This window comes from Pantherophis guttatus, chromosome 3, assembly GCF_059756535.1.
Source record: "Pantherophis guttatus breed Tessera chromosome 3, ASM5975653v1, whole genome shotgun sequence".
Lineage (NCBI taxonomy): Eukaryota > Metazoa > Chordata > Lepidosauria > Squamata > Colubridae > Pantherophis > Pantherophis guttatus.
The window spans coordinates 206,070,760-206,097,650 of NC_142065.1; the positions used below are offsets into that span (position 1 = coordinate 206,070,760).

At 44.3% G+C, this 26,891-nt stretch overlaps 1 protein-coding gene across 1 annotated transcript in view; it reads right to left on the bottom strand.

Moving 5' to 3' along the window:
* The window catches only part of ZFAT (zinc finger and AT-hook domain containing), a 128,762-nt gene extending 104,936 nt beyond the window's left edge, over positions 1-23,826 (bottom strand). The window contains exons 1-2 of the mRNA XM_060681824.2: positions 23,414-23,826; positions 7,978-8,148 (exon numbers count right to left, since the gene is read on the bottom strand). Of these exons, the coding sequence (XP_060537807.2) occupies positions 7,978-8,148; positions 23,414-23,432 (190 nt within the window). The 5' untranslated portion in view covers positions 23,433-23,826. The remainder of the gene's footprint in view (positions 1-7,977; positions 8,149-23,413) is intronic.
* Between the last annotated feature and the right edge of the window lie 3,065 nt (positions 23,827-26,891).

Below are 26,891 nucleotides of genomic sequence, written 5' to 3' on the forward strand. Positions count from 1 at the left end.
ACTCCTGCTACAGTGCCTCTTCTTGTTCTGCCCCAGCTACAGACCCCAAAGAACACAGCACACACAAAGTCTATACAAAACTTAATTTACTAAAATAACTCAGTCTTTTCCAAACAAAGGCTGTTAATAAACTTTCTTAACAGCCTACAAGAAACCAAAGATAAAGTAATCACAATCTTACTAAGGTTGGCAGAAAGCTCAGAAGCAATTTGCAGGAGAATGAACTAAAGTTGTTCCCTGCAAATTGCTTCAGTCGGCGTTCCTCCTTAAATAGGCTAAGGGAGTGGCCAATTATCCCCAAGCCTTACTCTCGAGGAGACCTCCTCCTGAGGAGCCACTCCTGCCTTTTGGCCACTCTGTGTGCCCGTGCATCAAGAAGATGCTCCTCCTCTTTGTCCTCTTCACTTATGGGAGCTTCTGGAGGTTCTGAAGGCCCTGGCTGAATCCCCGCCTCTGGCCCCACATCTTCTCCAGCCTCCTCACTGTCCGACTCGAGTGCCAGCTGCACAGGCTGCTGGCGCAGCACCACACCAGCCTCCTCGCTGTCGGAATCAGCTACAATCCGCACAGGCCGCTGACGGGCCACAACACTTCTCCAAAAAAATATGAGAAAAACATCCCGTTTTGGGGAATTCATAGAAATGACTTTTTTTAAAAAAAAAAATGAAAGTAACAGAGAAATGAATGAGTTATCTCAAGCATAGAGCCATTATGATGGTTTTCCCCCCCTAAATATACTTTTTTTTTCATTCAAGATCAACTAACCCTTTTGATAATAACTTACGTTATTTTAACATGCCTACCCTGATAAGGGGTGAGGTGGGCGAGGAATTAAATGTTGTTACTGCAAAATAATGGACATTGCATTATCTAGGCTTTTATTATTCCCTGGTGATTTATCGAGACATGCTTGCTTTTTGCAATGCAGAACTTCATCAATAATTTATAAGGGGAAATACACGACTGAAATTGAGTGTGAGTGCGAGTGTGTGTGTGTGTGTGTGTGTGTGTATTCAGACACACAGCCTCACACAGAGCAGCAGGTTTTGCTGAATTACTGACAGGCTGTGCTTCTCACTAAAACTTTTACCTACTTTGCTAACATCAAAAGAGTCACAACCCTGCCAAGTTGTCATTTTTATAACACTCGGTATTAGTATGATTCTCTGAATGGCCATTATGCAAAATCACAATAATCTAAGGCAGGGGTCTCCAACCTTGGCAACTTTAAGCCTGGAAGACTTCAACTCCCAAAATTCCCCAGCCAGCAAAGCTGAAGCAAGGCGCATGCGAGAGTGAAGCGAGCGCGATCCCGTTGAGAACCGGTAGTAAAGGTAAGGAGAACCCACCCCTGCCCTGTTTCCCCCAAAATAAGACATCCCCTGATAAGCCCAATTGGGCTTTTGAGCTCATGGCAATAAGGCCAAGCGCTCAGTGGTGAGTTCCAACCGGTGTTACTACCGGTTCTCTTCGCGCACGAGCTTTGCGCGTGATCGCTGCTCCGCGCAAGTGCATTGGGTTTCTGGCCAGCTGAGGTGCGGCAATCCACTCTGCCGCGCCTATCAGCTGGGCTATAAACCAAGAAATAAAGGTAGGAATAAAGTGGGGGCGGGCGGGGAGGCCCAGTTCCCAATCACAGAGAACCGGTTCGGTGATGTCACATCGTCAATGCTACCGGCTCGGCCGAACCGGGACAAACTGGGAGCAACCCACCACTGCAAGCGCTTATTTCAGGGTTCAAAAAAATATAAGACAGGGTCTTAATTTTCGAGGAAACACGGTATTTATTTCTTGGAGAACAATTCTTCTCTTGGAACATAATTGAGTAAATACAAAAACTATGGTTTGTTAATCAGGAGCTAAGAATTAAAGTGTTCCATGAACCTAGGAATTTCTTCATAGACCAGAACAAATCTTACATGCTAAACCCTAAATCCTAATTAGCAAAATGCAATTGCTATATTTGCATAACATGATACGCTCAAATAAATGTGTCCTACTTGTATGACGGCTTGTTCACACAACCAACGATAGCCAGATTTCATTTTATTTATATATGAAATCAAACCCAGTGGCTGCCTCAATCACTTTGCCAACTCTAGATTGGTTTATAGAGTGTAATAATTAAAACAAGTAGTAAACACACACACACACACATACAGCAACAATAAAAAGGATAAAAACATCCATATCAGGAAAAACAGCATGTGTAAATTACAAAACCATACAAAGAGATCACAATCCAGTCATCCTGGGACCTGCTGAAAAAGCCTTATCTTCAAGGCTTTTAAAAACACAACAGGGCTGGGGCCAGTGATGGGATTCAAATAATTTAATAATCCATACTCTGCCCTAATGGCCGGCTGGGTGGGCGTGACCATGGTGGGCATTGCCAGGGGGTGACAGGCAGCACCTCCTGCACCCTCCTGGGAGCAAAAACGGGCCACGTGGGGGCTGCGCCACCCCCACCCCCCCGTGCCCCGTTTTGGGCCTAGTATGCCTCCCTGGACCCTCGGGGAACAAAAACGGACCGTGGGTACTCCTGGAAGGGGCAGGGCAGGAAGGGGAGGGGCCAGCCAGCAATTTAACAACTGGTCCGAACCGACTGAATCCCACTACTGGCTGGTTCTGTATTGATTTCAGAAGGATGCTATGCGAGAAACCTGGAGGGGCCACCAAAAAGGCATTGTCTCCAAGATGACGTAAGACGGCACAGCTTACCCAATGAAGCGAACCAACATTCCCACGTTAATGTTAATGGTTGGGCAGAAACAACGAGAGACACACAGTCCCATAAAAGCTTCAACATGATGAGCTAAATGACCTCATTCCATTTTATTAGTATTTAATTTGGCATGCATTCCTATCGAAGAGCATGCAAATTTTGCCAGTTAAAAAGCACACAAAAAGAGACTTCTTTTTTGTTGCACAGCAGCAGCCATACTTTTCATACAGGCAGTCCTCGACTTACAAACAGTTCATTTAGTGACTGTTTGACGTTACAAAGGCACTGAAAAAAGTGTCTTACGACCCGTTTTTCACAATTATGGCCATTGCAGCATATCCCCACAGTCAGGTGATCAAAATTCATATGACTGGCAACTGACTCGTATTTGTGACGTTTGCAGTGGCCTGGGGTCATGTGATCCCCTTTTGCGACCTTTTGACAAGCCAAGTCAATGAGGAAGCCAGATTCACTTAACAACCGTGTTACTAATTTTTAACAGCTGCAGTGATTCTTTTAACAAAGGTTGTAAAATGGGGCAAAACTCACATAATAAATGTCTTGCTTAGCAACAGAAATGTTGGGCTCAATTGTACCCATAAGTCGACAACTACCTGTACTGAGGCAGCATTCAGCACAAGAGTTTAGTGTATAGGGGAGAATATATGAAGAAAGTTGAAATGGAAGTTAAAATACACTTTCGTAGCCTTGCTTGGCTCAGCCAGGATGTCCACAGTATAGAAATTCCCATCTGATTTGTGCAAAGAAAACCACAGACGGTTTTATAATATATTAATTAGACCTCCAACAGCTAATCTTTTGAACATCTCAATGGCCAGACAGATTTATTGCATCAATTCCTGCCGCAATGGTGCACAGTGTTAATTAGCAAAGCTGGTAGTTTAGCTGTCATGCAACCCTTAGGAAACAGTGATTGTATTTCTCACTTGTGGTCAATTTTTAACTTTTCAGTTAGATTTAGCCAAGGGTGAAATGCGATCCAGTAGCGATGGCTGCGGGTGGTTCGGAGAACTGGTAGCAAAAATCCCTGCGCGCGCCCCCCCCCCATGCCCAGCTGAGCCATGCGATCATCAGAGGCTTTTTTTTTTTTTACTTTTAAAAGCATTTTTTCTACAACCTCTTCAGCCGAAAAAAATGCTTTTAAAAGTAAAAAAAAAAAAAAGCCTTTGATGATTGTGCAGCTCAGCTGGGATCGTCAGAAACTTTTAAAAGCATTTTTTCTACAACCTCTTCGGACGATCAGTTGCCTGATCGTCAGAGGCTTTTAAAACTATTTTTTTTACAACTTCTTCGGCCGAAGAGGTTGTAGAAAAAATGCTTTTAAAAGCCTCTGATGATTAAGTTTTAAGTTTTATTAAATTTCTATACCGCCCTTCTCCCGAGGGACTCAGGGCGGTGTACAGCCATATTAAAACACATGAATTTATAAAATTTAAAACCAATTAAAATCAGATATATAAAATTTGGCCATCAATTTAAAACACACATATACCCATTTAAAATTCATATTAGGACAGTCCGGCTTGCTGAAACAGAAGAGTCTTAAGGGCGCGGCGAAAAGTGCGCAGGTCGGGGCTAAGACGGAACTCTAGGGGCAGCTTGTACCAGAGGGCTGGTGCCCCCACAGAGAAGGCTGTCCCCCTGGGTGTCGCCAATCGGCATTGTTTGGCCAACGGCACCCTGAGAAGCCCCTCTCTGTGGGAGCGTATTGGCCGGTGGGAGGTTGTTGCTGGCAGAAGGCGGTCTCGTATATACCCAGCTGATCCCAGCTGAGTTGCCTGATTGTCAGAGGCTTTTAAAAGTATTTGTTTTACAACCTCTTCGGCTGAAGTGGTAGTAGAAAAAATGCTTTTAAAAGCAAAAAAAAAAAAAAAGTTGGCCACTCCCACTGTCACATTACCCCACCCACCCAGCCAGCCACGCCCACCGAACTGGTAGTAACAAATTTTACATTTCACCACTGGATTTAGCCTAATCTTACGTATTGTGTGAACCCAATAATAAACTCCAGTGTGTAGAAGACATAGCCAATTGCCACTTGTGATCCACATCCTGTCCCGGTTTAATCATGTATGTCCCCCTGCTTTTGGCATGTGATGGCACGGTAGGCCCATGTTTTGCCCTCCCCAGGCTCCAAGAAAGCGTCTGGAGACTGGGGAGGGCAAAAACGACCTCCCCCCCCCCTCCGGAGGCTCTCCAGAGGCCGAAGTGGCCTGTTTGCCAACTTCCGGTGGGCCCAGAAGGCCCGAAAATCAGCTGGCAGAGCTGAGCTTGCGTGCCCACTGATACGGCTCTGCGTGCCACTTGTGGCACATGTGCCATAGGTTCGCCATCACGGTTCTAGTGTATGATTTTATATTTATTTTATAAAACTTACAAGATATACACTAGATCAGTGGTGGCGAACCTTTTATTCACTGAGTGCCGAACAGGTATGCGCTTTGCGCGCGCACATGCCATCCACACTAATGCATGGCTCCTCCCCCATGCGCTGCGTGCGCAACTGCACCATCTGCGCAGGCACACGGCTTTCATGCGGGCCCCCATGCACTGCGCAATCGCACCCTTTGCACATGTGCATGGTTTTCACAAATGCAATGCACCCACATGAATGCTGCCTGCGCATGCATGCCCTGTGCCCAAATACTCACATGCGCATGCGCAAATGCACGCACGTGTGCAGGAGAGCTCTGAAGACCAGCTGGGTCCCCTGAATTGTGCACATGGGCACCAGAGGCCCAAACACCAGCTGGGGCGCAGGTGCAGCTGCAGGTGAGTTGGGTGACAGCTTGCGTGCCCAGAAAGATGGCTCTGTGTGCCACCTCGGGCACATGTGCTATAGGTTTGCCAGCACGGCACTAGATGCTGTCTGGCTGCCTGGTCTTACAATAATGGAGATGCTGGATTTACAGTATTGGTTGTCTCTCTCACTACAGTTGAGCCGCAGGCTTTGTTTATAAGTCGTGCAACTTTTACTTCTCCTCTCCTGCGCGAGCTGCACTGACTCCCGGTGGTCTTCCGAGTGCGCTTCAAGCTTTTGGTTATCACCTTTAAAGCGCTCCATGGCTTAGGACCTGGTTATCTACGGGACCGCCTCCTACCACCAATAGCCTCCCACTGGCCAGTACGCTCCCATAGAGAGGGGCTCCTCCGGGTGCCGTCGGCCAAACAATGTCGACTGGCGGCCCCTAGGGGGAGTGCCTTTTCTGTGGGGGCACCTACGATCTGGAACGAGCTCCACCCGGAGATACGGAGGAACCCGGATCTGCGCACCTTCCGTCGCGCGCTTAAGACTTTTTTATTTCATCAAGCTGGCCTGGCCTAAATCTTCTCCCCTTTTTAAATGTAAATTTTAATTTGTTTTTAAATTATGGGGTATTTTTAAATCCAGCCAAATTATTTAATTCGTTTTTAATTTATTTTAAATTTTTGCATTTATGTGTTTTATCTTGTGGCTGTTCACCGCCCTGAGTCCTTCGGGAGAAGGGCGGTATTTGAAATTTAATGAAATAAATAAATAAATAAATAAAATTTTGTTTTGTCCTTCCCTTCGACCCAGCTATAATAATATTGAAACCAAGCGTCAGAAAAGGGCTTAGCAAGTGCCATCCGGCCTCCGATTATTTTAGCGCCAGGGACAATACCGTTCTTAGAAATGAAAGGAAAATTGTATTTGTCATCCTGTTTAGCTAAGACAACAATCACAGGCTAAGCCACTCAACCTTTGTGCTGTATGGCTTTTTGGCTAATACATCAGTGTTAATTTTCCATTATAAATTATGAATGGTCCCCAGTCCTGCCTTTACAGAAAATGAGGGCTATTATCTAAAATGAATCACAAGAGGTTTTTTTTTTTTTTTTCACTTGACAAATGCCAAGTTAGCATTCAGCCAATTGACTTGCCAAATGACTACGGCCTCTTATCTGATGCGGTGGCTGCTTTCCAAAGGAAATTTCCCATAATGGCTCTCTAAGAGCTAGTTTAACTGTGGAGCACCAAAATAAAGGTTTTAGCAACAAAGCAGAGCTCTGCTTATATTTAAAACCAATGGGCGGCAAGCAATCGTTCCTGGAATGTGTTTGTAGTCTCGGGAGGTGATAAGCATCATTACAAAGAGAGGCTCCATACTGCTCTGTTCTCGTGATGGAAGCCCACCCCACGGCATGCTGCTTTGCATGGGGCAGTTACCGCATGGGGGGGGCCCTTTGTTCTACCATCACGGCTTGTATATAAGAGAAGCGATGACATGCGAAGGCTACGTTTCTGTAAGAAGATAGAAGATATAAAATCTTCTATAAGAAGATTTAGGCATGAAAGTCAACCCAGGAGTCTGTGAGTTCTAGTCCTGCCTCAGGTATGAAAGCCAACTGGGTGACTTTGAACCAATCACCGGGTGCCATGAGTTCTAGTCCCACCTTAAATATGAAAAGTTGAGCCTGGTTTAGCTCAACAGACAGAGCTCTGTAATTTAACACCAGCTGTCTGCAATTACTGCTGGTTCGAATCTCTCCAAGGCTCAAGGTTGACTCAGCCTTCCATCCTTTCAAAGGTAGGTGAAATGAGGACCCAGTTTGTGGGGGCAATAAACTGACTTTGTATAAATATACAAAAGTATGAAGGCTATTGCTTAACGCATTGTAAGCCGCCCTGAGTCTCCGGAGAAGGGCGGCATATAAATCAAATTAAAAAAAAAAAAAATCAGCTGCGTGACTGGGCCAGTCACTCTCTCTCAGCCCAACTACCTCACAAGGTTGATGTAGAGAAAAGAGGAGGAGGAAGGAATATTAGGCAAGTTTGCTGCCTTGAATTATTTCCAAAAGTAATAAAGGCAGGAAATAAATCAATGACTAAACCATGAACGCTCAGCTTTGTTACTTCTACCGGAGCGCCCAGCTGAATTTATAAAGGTAGTTAAATCCATGCGCGTACGCGCCCTCTCCTTAAAGGACAGGGATAGTAAACATGTGGCACTGTAGACATTAAACCGTACTTATAATTCATGAAAGAAAACAAATCTTCTGGCAAGCTCAGGAGACCATCAAAGCCTTCCTCGCCTTACGCAGAGAACATTTAATCACTATATTTGGAATTTCATGAATTACGCAAAGACTTCGCTGCCGTTATGAATTAAGAAGAAACTTGGGTTGTTTTAAGCCTGAAGCAATTTAGGACAAACTCAAGCCGCGGAGCGCAACGAGGATTCACATCTTTGGCGGACTTTGGCTGGTACCTTCTCCGTTTTTATTCAGATTGGCGGGCGTCGTGAGAGGCCTGAGCGGAATAATGATTTCGTCCACCTTGGCCCCATCTTCTGAGTGTTTCTCGGAGGCGTGAGACAGCAATTCGGACTGGTTGGGGGAAAACAGATTGCACAGCTTACACATGAAGATGGATTTGTTCCCTGGAAAACATAAAACAAAACAAAAAAATTAATGTTGGTTATTGTTATTTTTTTTAATTGGGACTCCTCGGGAATCTATAAAGTTATACAGGTAGTCTGTCAAGTTTCTGAAAGATGCCCTAATTAATTCATGAGCCATGATCCAAACTTCAAAGGAAATATAGTGATTTATTAGGAGCAACATTCCAGCAATACTCAGATGCAGTCAGGACTGATCCCACGTAGATTTACGTTCCCCTATGACCCTGTCTCTCCCCTCCTCTCTGGCCATGTCATAAATCACATTCTCCAATTAACCACTTTGGCTGGCTGTGAAACCTAACACCCTCCTGATTGCGGTCAGAAAAATGTATGGAATTCACTTCAGTTCTCCCTCCCTCCTGCTCATGGCAACTTGAAAGCTTTGCAAGTTGACATAGTCCTTGATAGAGTGGTGCGGTGGCCTAGAGGTGGAGCTCTCGCCTCACAATCAGGAGGCTGTGAATTCGATCCTAGGTACAGGCAGATATTTTCTCTCTCTGGGCACAATGAGAATGTATCTGCTAAACAAAACTCCGCATTGGTGACAGGAAGGGCATCCGGCCATTAAAACGCTCTGCTAGCTCCATTCAGTTTGCTCAGCATCTACCCAAGGGATTATGGGGTTGTTAAATGATGGTGATGATACAGGTAGTCCTTGACTTATGGCCACAACTGAGCTCAGAACTTCAGTTGCAAATTCGAGTCACTATGTGACCGGATTCAATTTTACAATAAGTTTTACAATGGTCATTAAGCAAGTCGCTGTGGTCATGAAGCAAATCATATGGTCAGAAATCCAAATCCAGCTAACCAAATAGACGATTTTTGCCAGAAAATGGCCCCAAAAGTCGCAAAATGTAATAACAGGAGTACAAGGACTCAAGTGGACTCAAGAAATCACCTGCCAAAACTAGATTATTATTTTTTTTACTTGTTATCTCAGGGACATGTATCCCATCTTCGGTCTATTTAGTGCCCTGCCTCTAAATTCCAAAAAAAAAGAAAGAAAAGCCAAAGTGATTTACAGATTTGCTGCAAGGATGAATAGTAACTAAAAAGTGAGATCTTGCTACACACTGCATAAATAATTATTGCTGCTACTAATAATAAAAGTTGCTGCCGATCTCTGTAGCATCTGTATAAATATGTGAATTGTAAGGGATAAATCAGCTGATAATTAGGCTGGGAACCTACAGGACAATAAGTGAAAGAACCAATTAAAGGTAAAGAATCAAATAAGCAGTATCCCAAATTAAGCCTGAATGGAATTGATGAGGAGGCTGCGGGTAATTAATTAGGAGGGAAGTCAACAGAGCAATTAATTAGACAAAGAATTAAATATGCAGAGGATCCAAGAAGCTGTTAATCAATTAAGTATGCAGAAACGCTAAGGAGACATCGAACCGGTTGAAATATTTCGGCTGGCTGTACGCGATTTTCTTGCCGCCTACAAACCTAAAGCCTTATTTACTATTCCAGACAACTTCCTTACGACATGAAAGCTTTTGGAAAATAAATCTAATTATCTGCTATCACTATCTCTGCATTATCGTAACATTTTCTCTACCTAGAGCAACAACCTGTGGCAAACTTGTTAGGAGAAGAAACGTCAACGAACAGAGCGTGACTCGCTTCTGTGTAAAGATGGTCACAGTTGCCCTGTTCATCTCGTACAGAGTGACAGAATAACAGAGTTGGAAGGGACCTTGGAGGTCTTCTAGTCCAACCCCCTGTTCAAGCAGAGACCCTACACTAGAGGTCAGCTGTTGTGGCTCCGTTACCTGAGCCTGTGTCATTGGCAGGAGAGGACTTGAGAGTGAAGGAGAGGAGTTGGCAAGGCCTCCCTCTCCAGGACCCTCCTCTCTGGCAATGCCTTCGGTGTCCGCCGAAGGGCAAGAGATAGGGCCAGGGCCAAGCACGTCCACACAGCCACAGGTGGACAGTGATGAGGGAAATGAGTCTTGGCTGGATCCTCGGCAGCGTCGCAGAGATAAGCGCGCGCAACAGAAGAAAAGGCGTGCCAGAGATTAAGCTGAGTCACTGGACCACACCCCACAGGGTATAAAAGGGGGTGAGGTGGCCATTCAGACTCTGTGACGGACAAAACTAACTACTATCGAGTCACATTGCATCTTTGGAAACCACATTATCGGCCTTGGATTTATTTTACGAACTGGACAATTCTTGACTGTGTGTATTTTGTTTATGAGTAAAGTTCTTGGCAAGCAGCTACTGGGTTGCTGCCAAGCTTCTTATCGGAAGAATTGGTTGTCTGCCAGTTTATTTAACCCCCGGCTGTCTATTTGTGTGCATGTGTGAGACGGGGACAGAACATCAGCAACCTGTGGCTCCGGAGCCACATGCGGCTCTTTGGGTCCTCTGCTGTGGCTCCCTGTCAGGTGATCCCACCACTGGCTGGCCCCGCCCCTCGCCCTCCCCTCCCAGTCACTCCTCTCCTAGCCTGAGAAGGTAAGGGTGACAACGGGGGATGGAGAAGCGGCCAGGGCAGAGACAGAAAGATAGAGAGAGAGGGGAAGAGAGAGAGACATAGAGAGATACAGAGAGAGAGGGAGGGAGGGGAGAGAGAGAGATGTCAACAGTATTTTGTGGTTCCCGGTGTTTTTTAACAACTGGTTTTCTGCCCTAATGACCAGCTGGGAAGGCGTGGCTGGGGGGGGTCATGTGACTGGTGGAAGTGAGTGACATCGAGCTGGCCACGCCCATCCAGGTTTTGTGGCTCCCAGTGTTTTCTGTGGGAAACGGGTCTGTTGTGTTCGTGGGAAGGCAGGCAAGACTCGAGGCGACTCCGTATAACAACAACTAACTGTTTATTAATAACATTCAGCAACAGTAATTTGCTATAACAGCTAACACGGGAGGGAGAGAGAGCGCTCCCTCACAAACCGACAGCTCTTATATACCACCACTTGACATCGTCTTAACCAATGAGAATACACCTTATTTCCCGCCAGCACAGCGCCCTCATCTGGCGGCTCTACTTGCCATGCACTGATTAGTCAGGACATAACAGGGTCCAAATGGCTTTTTGAGTATTTAAGGTTGCAGAGCCCTGCCCTACACCATTCCAGATAAATCACCGAGCACATTGTAAGCCGCCCTGAGTCTCCGGAGAAGGGCGGCATATAAATCAAATTAAAAATAAAAAAAAAATGGCTGTCCAGTCTCTTTTTTGAAAACCTCCAGTGATGGAGCACCCACAACTTCTGAAGGCAAGTTGTTCCACTGGTTAACTGTTCTCACTGTTAGGAAGTTTCTCCTTAGTTTCAGGTTGCTTCTCTCCTTGATCAGTTTCCATCCATTGTTTCTTGCACTGCCCTCTGGTGGAAAATAGGTTGACCCCCCCCTTCCTTGTGGCAGCCCCTCAACTATTGGGACACTGCTACTTCGGGGAAGCTGTAGCCCCCGAACCAAGATTAACATCAGACTCATTTCACAATGACTAATACAGCAATAAAGGTAATTACAATAATAAAAAAAAATTGTTGGAAAGGAGGATAAACTGTCGATAAGAAAGACAAAAGAAGTCTAGAGAGTGGACGTGGTAGTAACTGAAGACAGCAGAAGAGGAGAGGAAGAACTTGAGAAAATAACAAAATACACAGACCGGCAAATAGAAATAGAACAACTGTGGCAAAAGAAAGCAAAGGTGGTATCAATAGTAATAGGGAAAAATAGGGGTGTATACCTTGATTAATCAATCACCAAGAATCTGTGAGTTCTAGTTTCATTTTAGGCATGAAAGCCGGCTGATTGACTTTGGGTCAATCACTGGGAGTCTGTGAATTCTAGTTTCATTTTAGGCCTAAAAAGCAGCTGAGTAACTTTGGGCCAATCCCCAAGAGACCATGAGTTCTAGTCCTACCTTAGCTATGAAAGCCAATTGGGTGGCTTTGAGCCAATCCCCAGGAGACAGTGAGTTCTAGTCCCAGTTTAGGCATGAAAGCCAACTGGGTGACTCTGGGCCAATCCCCAGGAGACCGTGAGTTCTAGTCCCACCTTAGCTGTGAAAGCCAGCTAGGTGACTTTGGGCCAATGATTTCCCCATGCTGGCTGGGGAATTCTGGGAGTTAAAGTTCCCAAGGTTGAGAAACACAGTTCTAATGCAATGCTTAGTGGCCCAGACAATAGCAAGGCCCCCCACCCTTCCTTTTGGCCTTAAGGACGGCTATTTTTTCAGCCTTGTCTCCATCAAAACCAAATGAATGATCCATGTATCCTGTTTGACAAGTGTCCCTTTTTCACTTTACTAATCAGACAGTAGCCTTCAATCCTCAAGGCTGGCTGCTACATGCAACGTTTCCCAATTCAAGAAAGATACCGGTGAGAAAAGGTATTTTTTTTATGCTTTCTTTTCTTTAAAAAATTGGTACAAGATTTATTTCATACTGTATGTATGAATACAGTATTAAGTAAATTATTTCCAGCTTAGACAGTAAGTTCTTTGCATTTTTTTTCCTTTTCATTCAATCAATTCCAATTTTCAGAGACCATCTATATAAGTCCCTGCAGTTTTCTTTGCAAGGGTTGGTTCTGACCTGGGCTTCCCAAGAGTGTGAAGCGGACTCCTTGTCCCGACAAAAAACCCTTTTTATTAAGTTACTGTAAATTTCTCTCATTCACATCCAGCAAAGTCTTTCAGGGGGCAATTTACAAATCTTATCTGGCTTGGAGAGCTGCCAGGCCGATATCTTCAAAACTTGGCAAGGAGTCTCTGAGAGTCACGAACCAATTAAGCGAACTAATTGTCTCTTGCAAACTCCACACTCCTTTCACTCCTCTTTATTGCAGGGGTGGGTTCTAAATTTTTTTACTACCGGTTCTGTGGGCGTGGCTTATTTTGTGGTTGTGGCTTGGAGATCATGTGACTAGGTGGGCGTGGCTAGCTGGTCAGAGTCGTTTCTGGAAGGTCCTCACACTTACGACCAGTCCTCGCACTTACGACCCGACTCATTTGTTTGCTTTTACTTTTTAACACTGATCAGCTGTAGGACGGCCCTTTGAAGCCCCGCGGCAAGAGTTTAAACAGTTTTTTTTCCCTCTAGTCATCAGCTGGGACTCAGGAGGCAGCAATAGATTGGGGGTGGGACCAAATAAAAGGTAAGAATAACGTGGGGGGGTAGGAGAGCGGGGGGGGAGAACTGGTTCGGTGATGTCATGTCATCACCGCTACCGGCTCGGCCGAACCGGACCGAACTGGGAGGAACCCACCACTGCTTTATTCCCTATGGGAATGGCCACTCACTATCCCCCTGTGGTTTTACTCCTGAGTCAGCCCTTGTTCCTTAGCTGTTCCCTTCTCCTGGCAGCTCTGCGCATGCAAATACTGGGAACATGATCCAGCTGTTCTCCTGCTCCACTGATGTCTGACTCCGAAGGCAGCTGATAACTGGCATACGACCCTGGCCCCCTCTCTGCCTCCGACTCAGATCCCTCATCAGAGCCTTCCCCAGACTCCAGGACTGGCCCATGTTCCTCCCCAACCTCCTCACTGTCTGAGTCTCCCACCAGCTCTGCTGGCAGGCCACAACAGGGTTTTTCAGAAGTGGTTGCTTTCTTCCTAGTGTAGGAAGTTAGCACCCACCCCTTTCCTGGAAGAGTGAAATATTTTAGGAAATATGAAAAAGGCAGAATATTATATTTCCCTGGATGAGAAATGGATAAGCATGTTTTGAAGCAGCTCCCATCTTCCTGCCCCCACCCTTTGTCAATGGGCCATTAAGGCCTGGGCCAGTCTATTCTACATAACAAAGATCTACCTCCTTCAGGCAGAGCCATAGTAGGAATTGCCAAAGATCCAACAAAGATAGGATTAGCCCTCTACACAATAGCAGCAGAAACTCACCACATGTGACCTGGGAAGCACATGTGACCTGGGAGTCTGACAACCAATCAGGATACTCTTTCGGGGCCCCAAGAAATGCAGAGCCAAAGAGAGCATAAAAACCCGAGGATTTACTGTATCTGCCCTTTTCTGTTCAGGAACTCAAGCCATGTGATCCTGTCCACCATTAAACCATCTTTCCAAGCAGTCTCCATGTTTCCAGTGTCTTTTTCCCCACTTGGAGCAGAACCTAGAAGGAGATTTCTTCCAAAACTAGGATCGAGAGAAAGTGATTGGCTCAAGATTACCCAGCTGGCTTTGTGCCCAAGGCTGGGCTAGAACTCCCAGACTCCCAGTTTCTAACCTAACCATTATACCAAACTGGCTCTCTGCATTCTTTATTCCTGCAGCCATTGCTAGAATTAACACAATGCTTCTCAAGAATCATCTTAAAAAAAAAAAAAAAAAAAGCACCTACCCTGAAATGTCTGGAATATTGCAAACTTATTTTAAGCATAATTCCTTACCGTTTATCTTACAGCCTGACAAAGAGTTAAAACAACTTAACTGGTTAAACACAGTCTGGATTTTTAAATTAAATCCTGAGTGAGTCCCTTTGAAGTAGCTCTCTTCGGAATGTCAACAGCGGCCTCTAGTGGCCACTTCTGTTAGAAAACTCAACTGCAACGAAAACTTTAAAAAGGAACGAACTGCAAATGCTAAACTGAAAACAGTGCTTTTCAAACTTGGCACTGTTCACTTTTAAGAGGTTTGGATTTCAACTCCCAGAATTCTCATGCTGCCTGGGGAATTCTGGGAGTTGAAGTCCAGGTCTCTTACTAAAATGGAGAAAAAAACACTGACCAAGATTAGCTAGTGAAAATGGAAGGAAAGGGAGAGAAAAAGATTTTTTTTTTTTCAAAAGCACTGCAAAGCGTCTTACAGTAACTTTGCTGGGTTCTGATTCTAGGAATTTTGAGAGAAGACGAAAGCAAGGGGTGCATATTCAAAGCAGGTGTTTTTTTGGTTCTATCTGTAGGAAGTTAGCACCCACCCCTTTCCTAGAAGAATGAAATATTTTGGGAAATATTAAAAAGGCAGAATATTATGTTTCCCTGGATGAGAAATGGAGAAGCATGTTTTAAAGACAAAGCAGCTCCCACCTTCCTGCCCCCCACCCTTTGTTAATGGGCCAGAGGCAGAAACCCAATCCTTTGTCAAAGGATCATCATCTGCAAGACAATGGGAGCCATCTAGGACAGAAACTCACCACATGGCACCTGGGAAGATTACATCAGCCAGCAAGGCTAGCTAAGACCCCCACCCGCTGGAAGTCTGACAACCAATCAGGATACTCTTTCTGGGCCCCAGGAAGTTCAAAGCCAGAGAAAGCATAAAACCCGGGGACTCACTGCATCTCGGCCCCCTTTTCTGTTCAGGAACTCAAACCATGTGATCCTGTCCACCATTAAACCATCTTTCCAAGCGGTCTCCATGTTTCCAGTGTCTTTTTCCCCACTTGGAGCAGAACCCAGAAGGATATTTCTTCCAACATATCCAAACGGCATTTAGGGGAACCAGCTTCCTTAAGCTGTCAGAGCAGAAGTATGTTATGACCCAAATCTCTCCATTTTTAGCCAATGTATATAGTCTGTGTAGTGTTTCCACGTATGTTGCTCACCAGGAGGCACCAAGGGATATATGTTGGGATCATGGGGTCTACAGGTAATGAGTTCCAAGAGGACAAACCAATCAAATGGAGGTCAATGTAATTTAGTTGACTGTAGAATAAAAAAGATGGAAGGGACCTTGGAGGACTTCTAGTCCAACCACCTGCTCAGGCAGGAAACCCTATACCAGTGATGGCTAACCTTTTTGCCGTCACGGGCCAAAATCGGGAGGAGCGGGGGGGGTCGCGCGCGTGCCCACACCCATAATTCAATGAGCCCCCTCTCTCGTGCATGCGTGCGCGACCCACCCACGCGACCCCTGCTTTTGGCATATAATGGCATGGTGGGCCTGGTAGGCCCGTTTTTCACCCTCGCCAAGCTCCAAAGGCTTTCTTCCCCATCCCACCCCCAGAGGCCAGAAACGGCCCGTTTGCCGACTTCTGGTGGGACCGGAGGGCCCGTTTTTCGCTCTCCGCAGGCTCCAGAGCCTTTCTAGGAGCTTGGGGAGGGCGAAAATAGCATTCCCCATTTGGACTAAATTACTGTCTCTCTTAGAAACAGATCTCTCTGGATCCAATGCTAGTAATTTTACCTTATATTGTTTAGGGCCGTGATGGCGAACCTATGGCACGGGTGCCACAGGTGGCACGCGGCGCCATATTGGTGGGCACGCAAGTGTTGCCCTAGCTCAGCTCCAGCGCGCATGCACGCACCGGCCAACTGATTTTCAGGCCTTCCGGTCCCACCAGAAGTCGGGAAACTGGCTGTTTCCGCCCTCTGGAAGGCCTCCGGGGGGATGGGGAAGGCTGTTTTTGCCCTCCCCAGGCTCCTAGAAAGCCTCTGGAGCATGGGGAGGTGGAAAAACGGGCCTACCGGGCCCACCGGGCCATCGTGTGCCAAAAGCAGGGGGAAGTGTGGGGGGGTCACGTGCGCATGCGCAGGAGGCTGGGGCGCATTGAATTATGGATGTGGGCACCCTCACCCGCGACCCCCCCCCCATGACCCCCGCTTTTGGCATGCGATGGCAAAAAGGTTAGCCATCACTGGTTTAGGGGATGGCTCCTCACACATTACTTTTCAGGTTTCTAAATTTTTTTTAAGAGCTGTAACTATTAGAGGAGAACGATGTAATTCCTCTCAGCCAAGGCTTCTGGTAGCCAACTGTTTATGATGTTACTTTCCCCACGCCGTTTTGCAATTATATCTGTATTTTGGTCTGTGACCGCAAATAAAAGTTATTATTATTATTGGCAGGCAGCATTCCCCACCCCACCCCTGAGGCCCTCCTGAGGCCGGAAACAGCCTGTTTCCCGAATTCCGGTGGGCCTGGAAGGCCCGAAAATCAGCTGCCCGTTGCATACATGCGCGCTGGAGCTGAGCTAGGGCAACGCTCGCGGGCCCACCGATATGGCACCGCATGCCATAGGTTCGTCATCACGGCCCTATACCATTTCAGACAAATGGTTGTCCAATCTCTTCTTAAAATCTTCCAGTGCTGGGAGCATTCAAAACTTCTGGAGGGAAGTTGTTCCACTGATTCATTGTTCTAAATGTCAGGAAATTTCTCCTTATTTCTAAGCTTTTCTCCTTGGTTAGTTTTCATCCATTGCTTCTTGTCCTGCCCTCAGGTGCTTTGGAGAACAGCTTGACTCCCTCTTCTTTGTGGCAGCCGCCGAGATATCGGAACACTGCTATCATGTCATCCCAAGTCCTTCTTTTCATTAAACTAGACATACACAATTCCTGTAACTGTTCTTCATGTTTTAGCCTCCAGTCCCCTAATATATTGCTATGTTGGTTAAATTAATACTCCACCTTTGCTTCAGAACCACAGTACTCCTCTCTTAAGTGCCTGGGAGGGCGTTTGGTGAGTTTGCTTGATTTAATCTTATAAACCATCAAGAATCATTTGTATGAGATAGATGGATAAGATAAACAGATATACAGACAAGACACAGGCAGTAGGATAAATAAAAGATAGGAAAATGTGAGGGAATTATAAAAAAAAAGAATATTAATTTCCAATTTCTATCATGTGTCAGAAGATCAGAATATAGCAGAGTTGAAAGGGACCTCGGAGGTCTTTGGGATCTAGAACAACTCGCTGCGGGACAAGAGTTATACATTTCGAAGAAATGGTGGAACAAAATCATTGAAGAAAGGATGCAAAAGGAGGAACAAAATGAAATGTGAATGACAAAAATTAAAATATTTTTTTTAAATTATTTTAAATAATTAAACTGATGTTATTCATGAATATCATCTGGATCAGCGGTCACCAACTGGTGGTCCGTGGACCACTGGTGGTCCACGAGAAAATTTTGGTGGTCGGCAGAAAATTATTTGCATTTTTTTATATTGCACTAAATCAGGGGTCCTCAAACTATGGCCCCTGGGCCGGATACGTGCAATGAACGTTTGTGTTGCTGCAGAGAGTCTCCCCCTTCGGGGTCTTTTTGTGCAGGTCGGAGGGGAGCAGAAATTCTGAATTGGGGTCTGCTTCAGCCTCCTGGTGTGGGGCTTTGGGCGAAGGCTGGAGGGAAGCGCTGCTGGTGGTGAAGAGCCGGAGAGCCTTGTTCCAGTGGGACTGCCTCATGGCCAGGAACTGGCTGACCATCTCAGCCCACTGAGCTTCCAGGCGCTGGTACCTGGCCTTACACTCCCGCAGGTCTTCCCTCTGCTTGGAAAGCCTATCTTTGTAGTCCTCAGTGAGGTGCTTCTGCTGAGCCTCCCTCTTGGTCAGATTCAATTCGAACTGGGCTCTTTTGCCAACTCTTTCTCATGGTGGCTGCTTAGCTCCAACAACTGCTTCCTGTTGGGGTCCTAAAGAACCCGGGAGGGGAGGCGAGGAGTGGCTGACAGGAGAGGGGTGAGTAGAAGCCGGCGAGGTGTCCCTTGATGTGAGTGACATCGAGTTGGCCATGCCCACCCAGTCACATGACCACCTAGCCACAGACACCCAGCTGGTCGTTAGGCAGATCATATTAGTGGTCCGTGGGATTTAAAATTATGAATTTAGTGGTCCCTGAGGTCCGAAAGGTTGGGTGACTATGGGCCAGTCTCTTCCTTTCTCTCTCTCTCATTCACTCTCAGTCTAACCCATCGCACAGGATTGTTGTGGGGAAAACAAAGTTACATAGAATTTTAGGCTCTATTATTAGCGCTTTAAGAAAGGTGATACTTGCATTTTAGCAAAACTTAAGTTGGGAAATGAAGTTTCTCCTTTAAGCTAAAGCTACTTCTTTTGATATGCAAAAAACAGAGCCTTTTCAAGAACAATAGGGTTGTAGATTGATGTCCCTGGCTAAAGTCCAATTGTTAAGAAAGAAACAAGCCCAGGTGGGAAAGAAAGAGATGCAACCTAGTTGAAGGGTGTCTTGCCTTTTCTCACACCTATGAAATGTATATACCCCTATATAAAGACTTGAGGATACCCTTAATAAAATGGTTTTTCCTTTGCCTGAATCATTATTGGTTTGGATTGGTGGGGTGAGTGAGGAGAGAGAAAAGGTCACTCTGCGAAGGTATTATCTCACAAATTCAGGGACTACATATTTTCCAGCTCTATGCCGACTTCAGTGCCTGAGTTTTAAGGACAACAGTAGGAGGAGAAAGAAGTAATATATATTTTCTTTCTTTCTTTCTTTCTTTCTTTCTTTCTTTCTTTCTTTCTTTCTTTCTTTCTTTCTTTCTTTCTTTCTTTCTTCTTTCTTTCTTTCTAGAAATAATATATTCTTTTTCTTTCTTTTACTTTCTTTCTTTCTAGAAATAATATATATTTTCTTTCTTTCTTTCTTTCTTTCTTTCTAGAAATAATATATTCTTTCTTTCTTTTACTTTCTTTCTTTCTAGAAATAATATATTCTTTCTTTCTTTCTTTCTTTCTTTCTTTCTTTCTTTATTTCTTTCTTTCTTTCTTTCTTTTTATTTATGGAACTGGGTATGTCTAGTCTGATGAAAAAAATATCTCAGGGGGAGTCAAGCTATTCTCCAAAGCACCTGAGGGCAGGACAAGAAGCAATGGATGGGAACTAATCAAGGAGAGAAGCAACTTAGAACTAAGGAGAAATTTCCTGACAGTTAGAACAATCAATCAGTGGAGCAACTTGCCTCCAGAAGCTGTGACTGCTCCAACATTGGAAATTTTTAAGAAGACGTTGAATAACCATTTGTCTGAAGTGATGTAGGGTTTCCTGCCTAAGCAGGGGGTTGGACTAGAAGACCTCCAAGGTCCCTTCCTTCTCTGTTATTCTATTCTATTTTTTTCTTTATCTTTCTTTCTTTCTGTCTGTCTGTCTGTCTTTTTATCTATCTATCTATCAAAAGAGTAGCATTATTATAGATATGCAATATACTATAAATATATTATTGATTTGCCTGCAAGCAAGAACTGGAGGACCATAAAATAGACAAATAGAAAATAAAGAAGATAAAGTGTTCTGGGGCTTTAGAATTCAAACCAACATGCACTTTCCAAATAACGTCCCAGACTTAACAACTGTCTCAATAAGAAAGACAAAAAGTCTGGCTAATGGACGTGGCAGTACCTGGAGATAGCAGAAAAGAGAAGAAAGAACTGGAGAATATCACAAACCACAAAGAACTGCAGACTGATGCAAAAGCAAGCAAAGGTAGTACCAATAGGCGCCTTGGGTGCAATCCCAAAACATCTGGAGCACCACTTGAACACCATCGGCATTGACAAAATCACCATCAGTCAATCGCAAAAGGCAGTTTGCTTGGAACAGCTTACATCCTGCAACCAGGGGTGAAATGCTCCCGGTTCGGATCGGATCGCCCGATCCGGTAGCGATGGAGGCGGGTGGTTCGGAGATCTGGTAGCAAAAATCCCTCCCCCCCCCATTGCCAGTTGAGCCACGCAATCATCAGAGGCTTTTTAAAATATTTTTAAAAGCATTTTTTCTACAACCTCTTCGGCCAAAAAAATGCTTTTAAAAGTTAAAAAAAAAAGCCTCTGACGATCCCAACTGAGTTGCCTGATGGCAGAGGCTTTTAAAAGCATTTTTTTTAACAACCTCTTTGGTCGAAGAGGTTGTAGAAAAAATGCTTTTAAAAGAAAAAAAGCCTCTGCCGATCAGACAACTCAGCTGGGATCGTCAGAGGCTTTTAAAAGCATTTTTTTTACAACCTCTTCGGCTGAAGAGAAAAAATGGTTTTAAAAGTTTTTTTTAAAAAAGTTGGCCACGCCCACCCAGTCACATTACACCCCCACCACCACCAAGCCACACCCATAGAACCGGTAGTAACAAATTTTACATTTCACCACTACCTGCAACCATACCTTTAACACCATCAAACGAGTTCAGAGATATTTCACGAGAAGAGTCCTCTACTCCGCTGCTCGCAACAGAACACCTTATGCCACCAGACTTGAATTTTTGGGCTTAGACAATTTAGAACTTTGACGGGTTCGGTCCGACCTAAGCATGGTACATAAAATCATGTGCTACAACATCCTAACCGTCAATAACTACTTCAGCTTCAACCACAACAATACACGAGCACATAACAGATACAAACTTATGGTAAACCGCTCAAAACTCGATTGCAGAAAATACGACTTTAGCAACAGAGCGGTCAATGCCTGGAATGCACTACCTGACTCTGTGGTTTCTTCCCCAAATCCCCAAAACTTTAACCTTAGGCTGTCTACTATAAACCTCACCCCATTCCTAAGAGGTCTGTAAGAGGCATGCATAAGCGCACCAGCATGCCTACCGTCCAGCGGTGGGTTTCAAAAATTTTTACTACTGGTTCTTTGAGTGTGGCTTGGTGGGCGTGGCAGGGGAAGAATACTGTAAAATCTCCATTCCCACCCCACTCCAAGGGAAGGTTACTGCAAAATCCCCATTTCCTCCTGATCAGCTGGGACTTGAGAGGCAGAGAATAGATGGAGGCAGGGCCAGTCAGAATTTTTACTACCGGTTCTCCGAACTACTTAAAATTTCCGCTTCCAGTTCTCCAGAACTGTTCAGAATCCGCTGAAACCCACCTCTGCTACCATCCCTTGTCCTAATGTCCCATTTATTCGTATCTATTTCATGTCTTCATAATCACGTTTATACTTATATCTGTGATCTAAGATATGCTTGATGAAAATAAATAAATAAAATAAAATAAAATTGCCCCATAACAAACAATAGGCTCACTTAATGACCGCCATGCACATTGCAATAAAGGTAGTAAATTTCGGTCCTGCTTGATGACCATTACGACTTATTAAGCGAAATTACAGTTGTAACTTGAGGAATAACTGTATATGTGTATGATTCTGATTTTAATACTATAACTGCCTAAAGTCTAAGGAGCAAAAAAAATAAACTTTTATTTTGTTCATCGACCATCATACATGAATATCCAGTAAATGAGATATGAGGAATTTTTTTTTTTTTGGTGATACATTCTGAAGCTTGACATTCAAGAGGTTTTGATTCTCAAAGGACCTGGGATTAATAGTTAAGATTAGGATGATTATGTTGAAATAAACAGCAATGAAGATGATTATGTTGGGAGCAACAGTTAAGATATTGTTTAAATATTTATGATAATAGTAATGATTTATATTTTTAAGCGACATCTATCTAAGCAAAAAGAAAAAAGAAAATGAAATGATATTGGGTTAGGATTTAAAGATTTAAGCAACAGGTTTTTGGACAATGCTATTATTAAATAGATAGAATTTAGGGAAACAATTGTGTAAAATATTAAGGAGTGTTATTTGGAAATTAAGATTTGAGGTGAAATAATAGAAAGGCAATTGCTTTGAGTAAATCATTACGAGTTAGTCTTTATTTTTCTGTTTTCTTTTTTTATTTTCTATAAAATGGTAATTAGTGGAGATTAGAAAAAAAGTTGTTGTTAAAGAGGAGTTAGCAATTTATGACCGGATCAATGCTTCGTTCTAAAAAGATGTATTTTATGTTTATGTTTAAAAAAATCAAAAAAAAAAAAAAAAGAAATTCTCAAAGGACCATTTCCCCCCCCCCCTCTGCCTATCCCAGATTTTTTTGGGAAAAAACTCAACAGCTGGAAAATAAAATATGAGCCAAATACAATCTAAGCTCCTTGGTTGACTGTGTAACCAACCCATTATAATGGATTAGCTCAACTATCCTTGCAGGATTCAAATTTGAACTTTCCCAAGGGGGCATCCTGGAGAGATGATGGAGGGAAGGCTGCATCCTGTAGTCCAGGCGAGCCGGACTTCAAGCCCCAGCATGCCACGGGACGGACTCCAACTCCCAGCAAGCCGCGCGCCACAAGAAGTGGGGGGGGAAGAAATCCCCTTCGCGGTGGAAGCAGCTGAATAAGGACAGCAGAGGAAGGGAGGCGGATTTAAATCTGGGTGTGGTCTGTCCTGGGACGTCTGAAAGGCTAGACAGACTCCTGAATATGGACTAAGGAGGCTGGGAATGATGGGCACAGGAGTCCCAGGTTTTTTTTTTTTGTTTTTTTTTTTGGAGCAGAAAAAAAAAAAAATTCCCCTCCCAAAGAGGTCTGCGCACTAAGGGGGAATATAGATACTTCCGGTTCCCCTTCGACAACAACATCGGATCCGCTTGCCACTCAATTAGTCCCGCACGGTCGACACAGAACCGGAAGTGCGTGGCGGTCCACCACCCGCACGGGGCCCCTATGCCGCGTGCCTCCTTCCTTTCCCCTCAGTTGTGGCGCGGACGGAGCTCGAGACGCCCCTTTTAACCCCACTCACCGGCCGAAGGAGACTCCATGGCAGCCCGGGCTGCGGAGCGGGAAGACGAAAAAAAAATATCCGGGTGTTTCCTTTTTTTTTTTTTTTGAACTGCGAAGAAAGAGAAGGGAAAAGAAAGCTCGGCGCACTTCCGTCCCTTCGGGGAAAGCGCCGCCCGCCGATGCGCCTTTCCGGAGTCCCTGGAAGGGCGGGGAGCGCCTTTAAAAAAAGAAAGGAAGGGGAAAAGCCGGCCCCGACCCGTATAAATATTAATTGCGGCCGCTCTGGAATGGCGGCGGGAGAAGCTGCCGGACGGGGATTATGGCGAATCTGCGGCGCCCGACATGGCGGCGGCTTGCGCTTCCTCGAGTGACGTCAGAGCCGCGCGCGGAGGGGAGGACGGGGCCGTCCCCGTCTCTCCAGCGCCGTTGGGCGGAGCCAGGTCTCCTGTTGGTGCGCCTGCGTGGCTACGGCGCCCCCTAGTGGCTGCTGGAAAGTTTCAAAGCTGGAGGTGCTGTGTTTTTCAGGAGGCAAATGGACTTTGATTTTTCTTCTTTTGAAGACGTTTCGCTTCTCATCCGAGAAGCTTCTTCAGCTCTGACAGGATATTATTAGTATCCTATGACTATTACTAAGCGTTGTATCTTATGATTCTTGATGAATATACTTTATTTTTTTCTTTATGTACACTGAGAGCTTATGCACCAAAGACAAATTCCTTGGGTGTCCAATCACACTTGGCCAATACAAGAATTCTATTCTATTCTATATTGCGGGAATGGAAGGATTTACAGACTTTCAGCCGGAGAAAAGTTGCACTCGATCTCTGCGGATTGGGAATTGGAGCTCCCCAAACCTCTGGACGCTGAGGGTGGCTCTTGTAAACATATGTATGGGCCTAGGAAGGGTGTAGATGCCACAACAGGTGGCGGCAGTTAGTTGACCACGTTTCCCCAAAAGAACCAAGGAAATGCTTGGATGGGGGACCACTAGGAGATCCAAAGGCTGTGATAAAGAAACAGAAAATCCCAGAAATCAGTGAAGCCGTTTCCTTTAATGCCAAGAAAACTGCACGGAAGTGTCTCTGTAGTTACCAGCAGTCAAACTCTTCTTTGAATGAAGTGTTAGTTTTAAATCAAAACGCAACGAAGTGAATTCTCACGTTTCTGTACTGCCAAAAAAAAAAACACCCACGTACAAATGTTCAGCAAACTTTCAGGAGTTGAGCTGCCTTGGAAATGTTTATGTAGACACAACACACAAGATACTCATTTATTTATTAAATTTATATGCCGATCATTTCATTGTTCATTTTATGTACACAGGTTTGTGCTTGTGGGTTTCCAAGAGTCAAACTGAAAGCAACTTGCAACCTAACTGGCAGTCTCCAGCATATGGGCTAATAAAAGAAAACTCTGCACAACAATAGGATGAATATTGTTTACAACAGAGAATCGCACAGAATGACTTAAATTTCTCTCCTTAAGCTGCAATTCTGGACATGCCAATCCCAGCACAAAAGTGTTTTAGTGCAAGACTGAAAGGCCTACATGATGGGTGTCCAATCTTTTGGTTTGCCTGAGCAACATACGAAATACAATTAATGTATATAAATAACAAACTTCATTAATTTTTTTTATTATTATTATATAATGTGGAACTGCATTACAAGCTAGGTCCACATGTGGTCCGTGGGCTGCAGATTGGATATGCCTGATCTATGTGATAACAAACTCTAAGGAACAAAATGACTTTTCGGAACAGTTTTAGATATAAACAGGATACCAAAAAGGGAAAATAAATGAAAGGCTCCTCTAAACTGAGGTACAAATGACCAGGTTCAAGGTTCAAATTTATTATTCAAACTTCTATACCGCCCTTCTCCTTTCGGACTCAGGGCGGTGAACAGCTCTTTATTGAGCCTCTTGAGTTTACTTCAAACAAAAATTAAGGAGCAATATGGAATTTGTACAACAACAACATAACCCAATTCTGAATAGCACTGTGACCTGGTTGAGTTTTTTTAATCCTTCCCCTAGAGCAGTGTTTTTCAAACTTGGCAACTTTTAAGATGACTGGATTTCAATGCCCAAGATTCTCCATCTTAAAACTTGCCAAGTAAGAGTTTGGCCAATTTTTTTTTTTTTTTTTTTTGCAAGTTCATGAACTTTCCAATAAGAGCTTATAGCTGGAAGCTAGCTTAACATAATTTGCAACATTTGGGCTTCACAGAGACCAGACTAAAGACACCAAGGATTCTGATTTCTGTTGACCAAAAGTCTTTGGCCTGCAAGACAAGCAGGTCTCATATTTAACGGAAATCATCTCAGAAAAAGCTACCCTGTTTTCCCCAAAATAAGACATCCCTTGATAATAAGCCCAATCGGGCTTTTGAGCACATGGCAATAAGGCCAAGCGCTTATTTCAGGGTTCAAAAAAAATATAAGGCAGGGTCTTATTTTTGGGAAACATGGTACTCAAAACAACAAAACAAAACTTAAATTCAAAGCAAAAACAAGGATTTCCAGTAGTGGCCAAAATTGTGGGAACCTTTTGGGAAAAGTGTATTTTCTAAAACTAGCTAATGACACTTTTTTTTTTTTTTGGGAGTAGTACCATAAAGATAATTTAATCAAGAATGTAATGCAATAACTTTTATGAAGGATTTGCTATTAGAATAGCAGTTACAGTATAAAGAAGAAAAGTAAAACACGTAGAAAAAAACGAGATATACAAAAATTATCACCATAGAAAAACAAGATATACAAAAATGATCCCCATGTCAGTTAATACTTAGTTGGGTAACCTTTAGCATGAATTACGGCCTTACAAGGTCTTCCCATGGAGTGAACCAAGGCTTTTAGTTCTGCAGCTGTTATCATGTGAAACCAAGATTGAATGATTGCTTGTTAACTGGGTTTTATTGCTGAGTCGCTTCTGACAACCAAGTTTCTTTAGTCAGCTCCATAGATTTTCAGTTGGGTTAAGGTCTGGGCTATTCCCAGGCCATTCCAGCAGTGGGATATGATTATCTTGAAACTCCAAAAAAAAAAGGTGTTATTAGCCATCAAACCTCAAAAATACACTTTTTCCAAAAGGTTTCCCCAATTTTGGCCACTAGTGTATATAAAATCCTCCCAAATCGCCTATTCCTTGCACAGAATGGCAATGCTGTGAAACATTTTGCCCCTCCCTCAGCATTTACTAGCGTGTAAGCTGTTCTAATATTGCTGAAAGCAGGCCAGTGAAGTTAAAAACCTTTCTCAGCCCATAAACACTTTAGGGTGGTGTGTCCAACACCCCAGATTCAGGCTGCAGAGTTCAAGGCTGGCTCCTTATAACGCTAGAGCCAACCCCGGAGGCTGTAATTAACTTCCATAGGGCAGCTCTTAACACACGGAATTAGGCGTCTGTGCTTGGACAAATGGACACCACCAAGAGCCATTTTCACAAAGACTGAACCATATTCTGATACTTCAGAGTCTACCAAACACGGGGT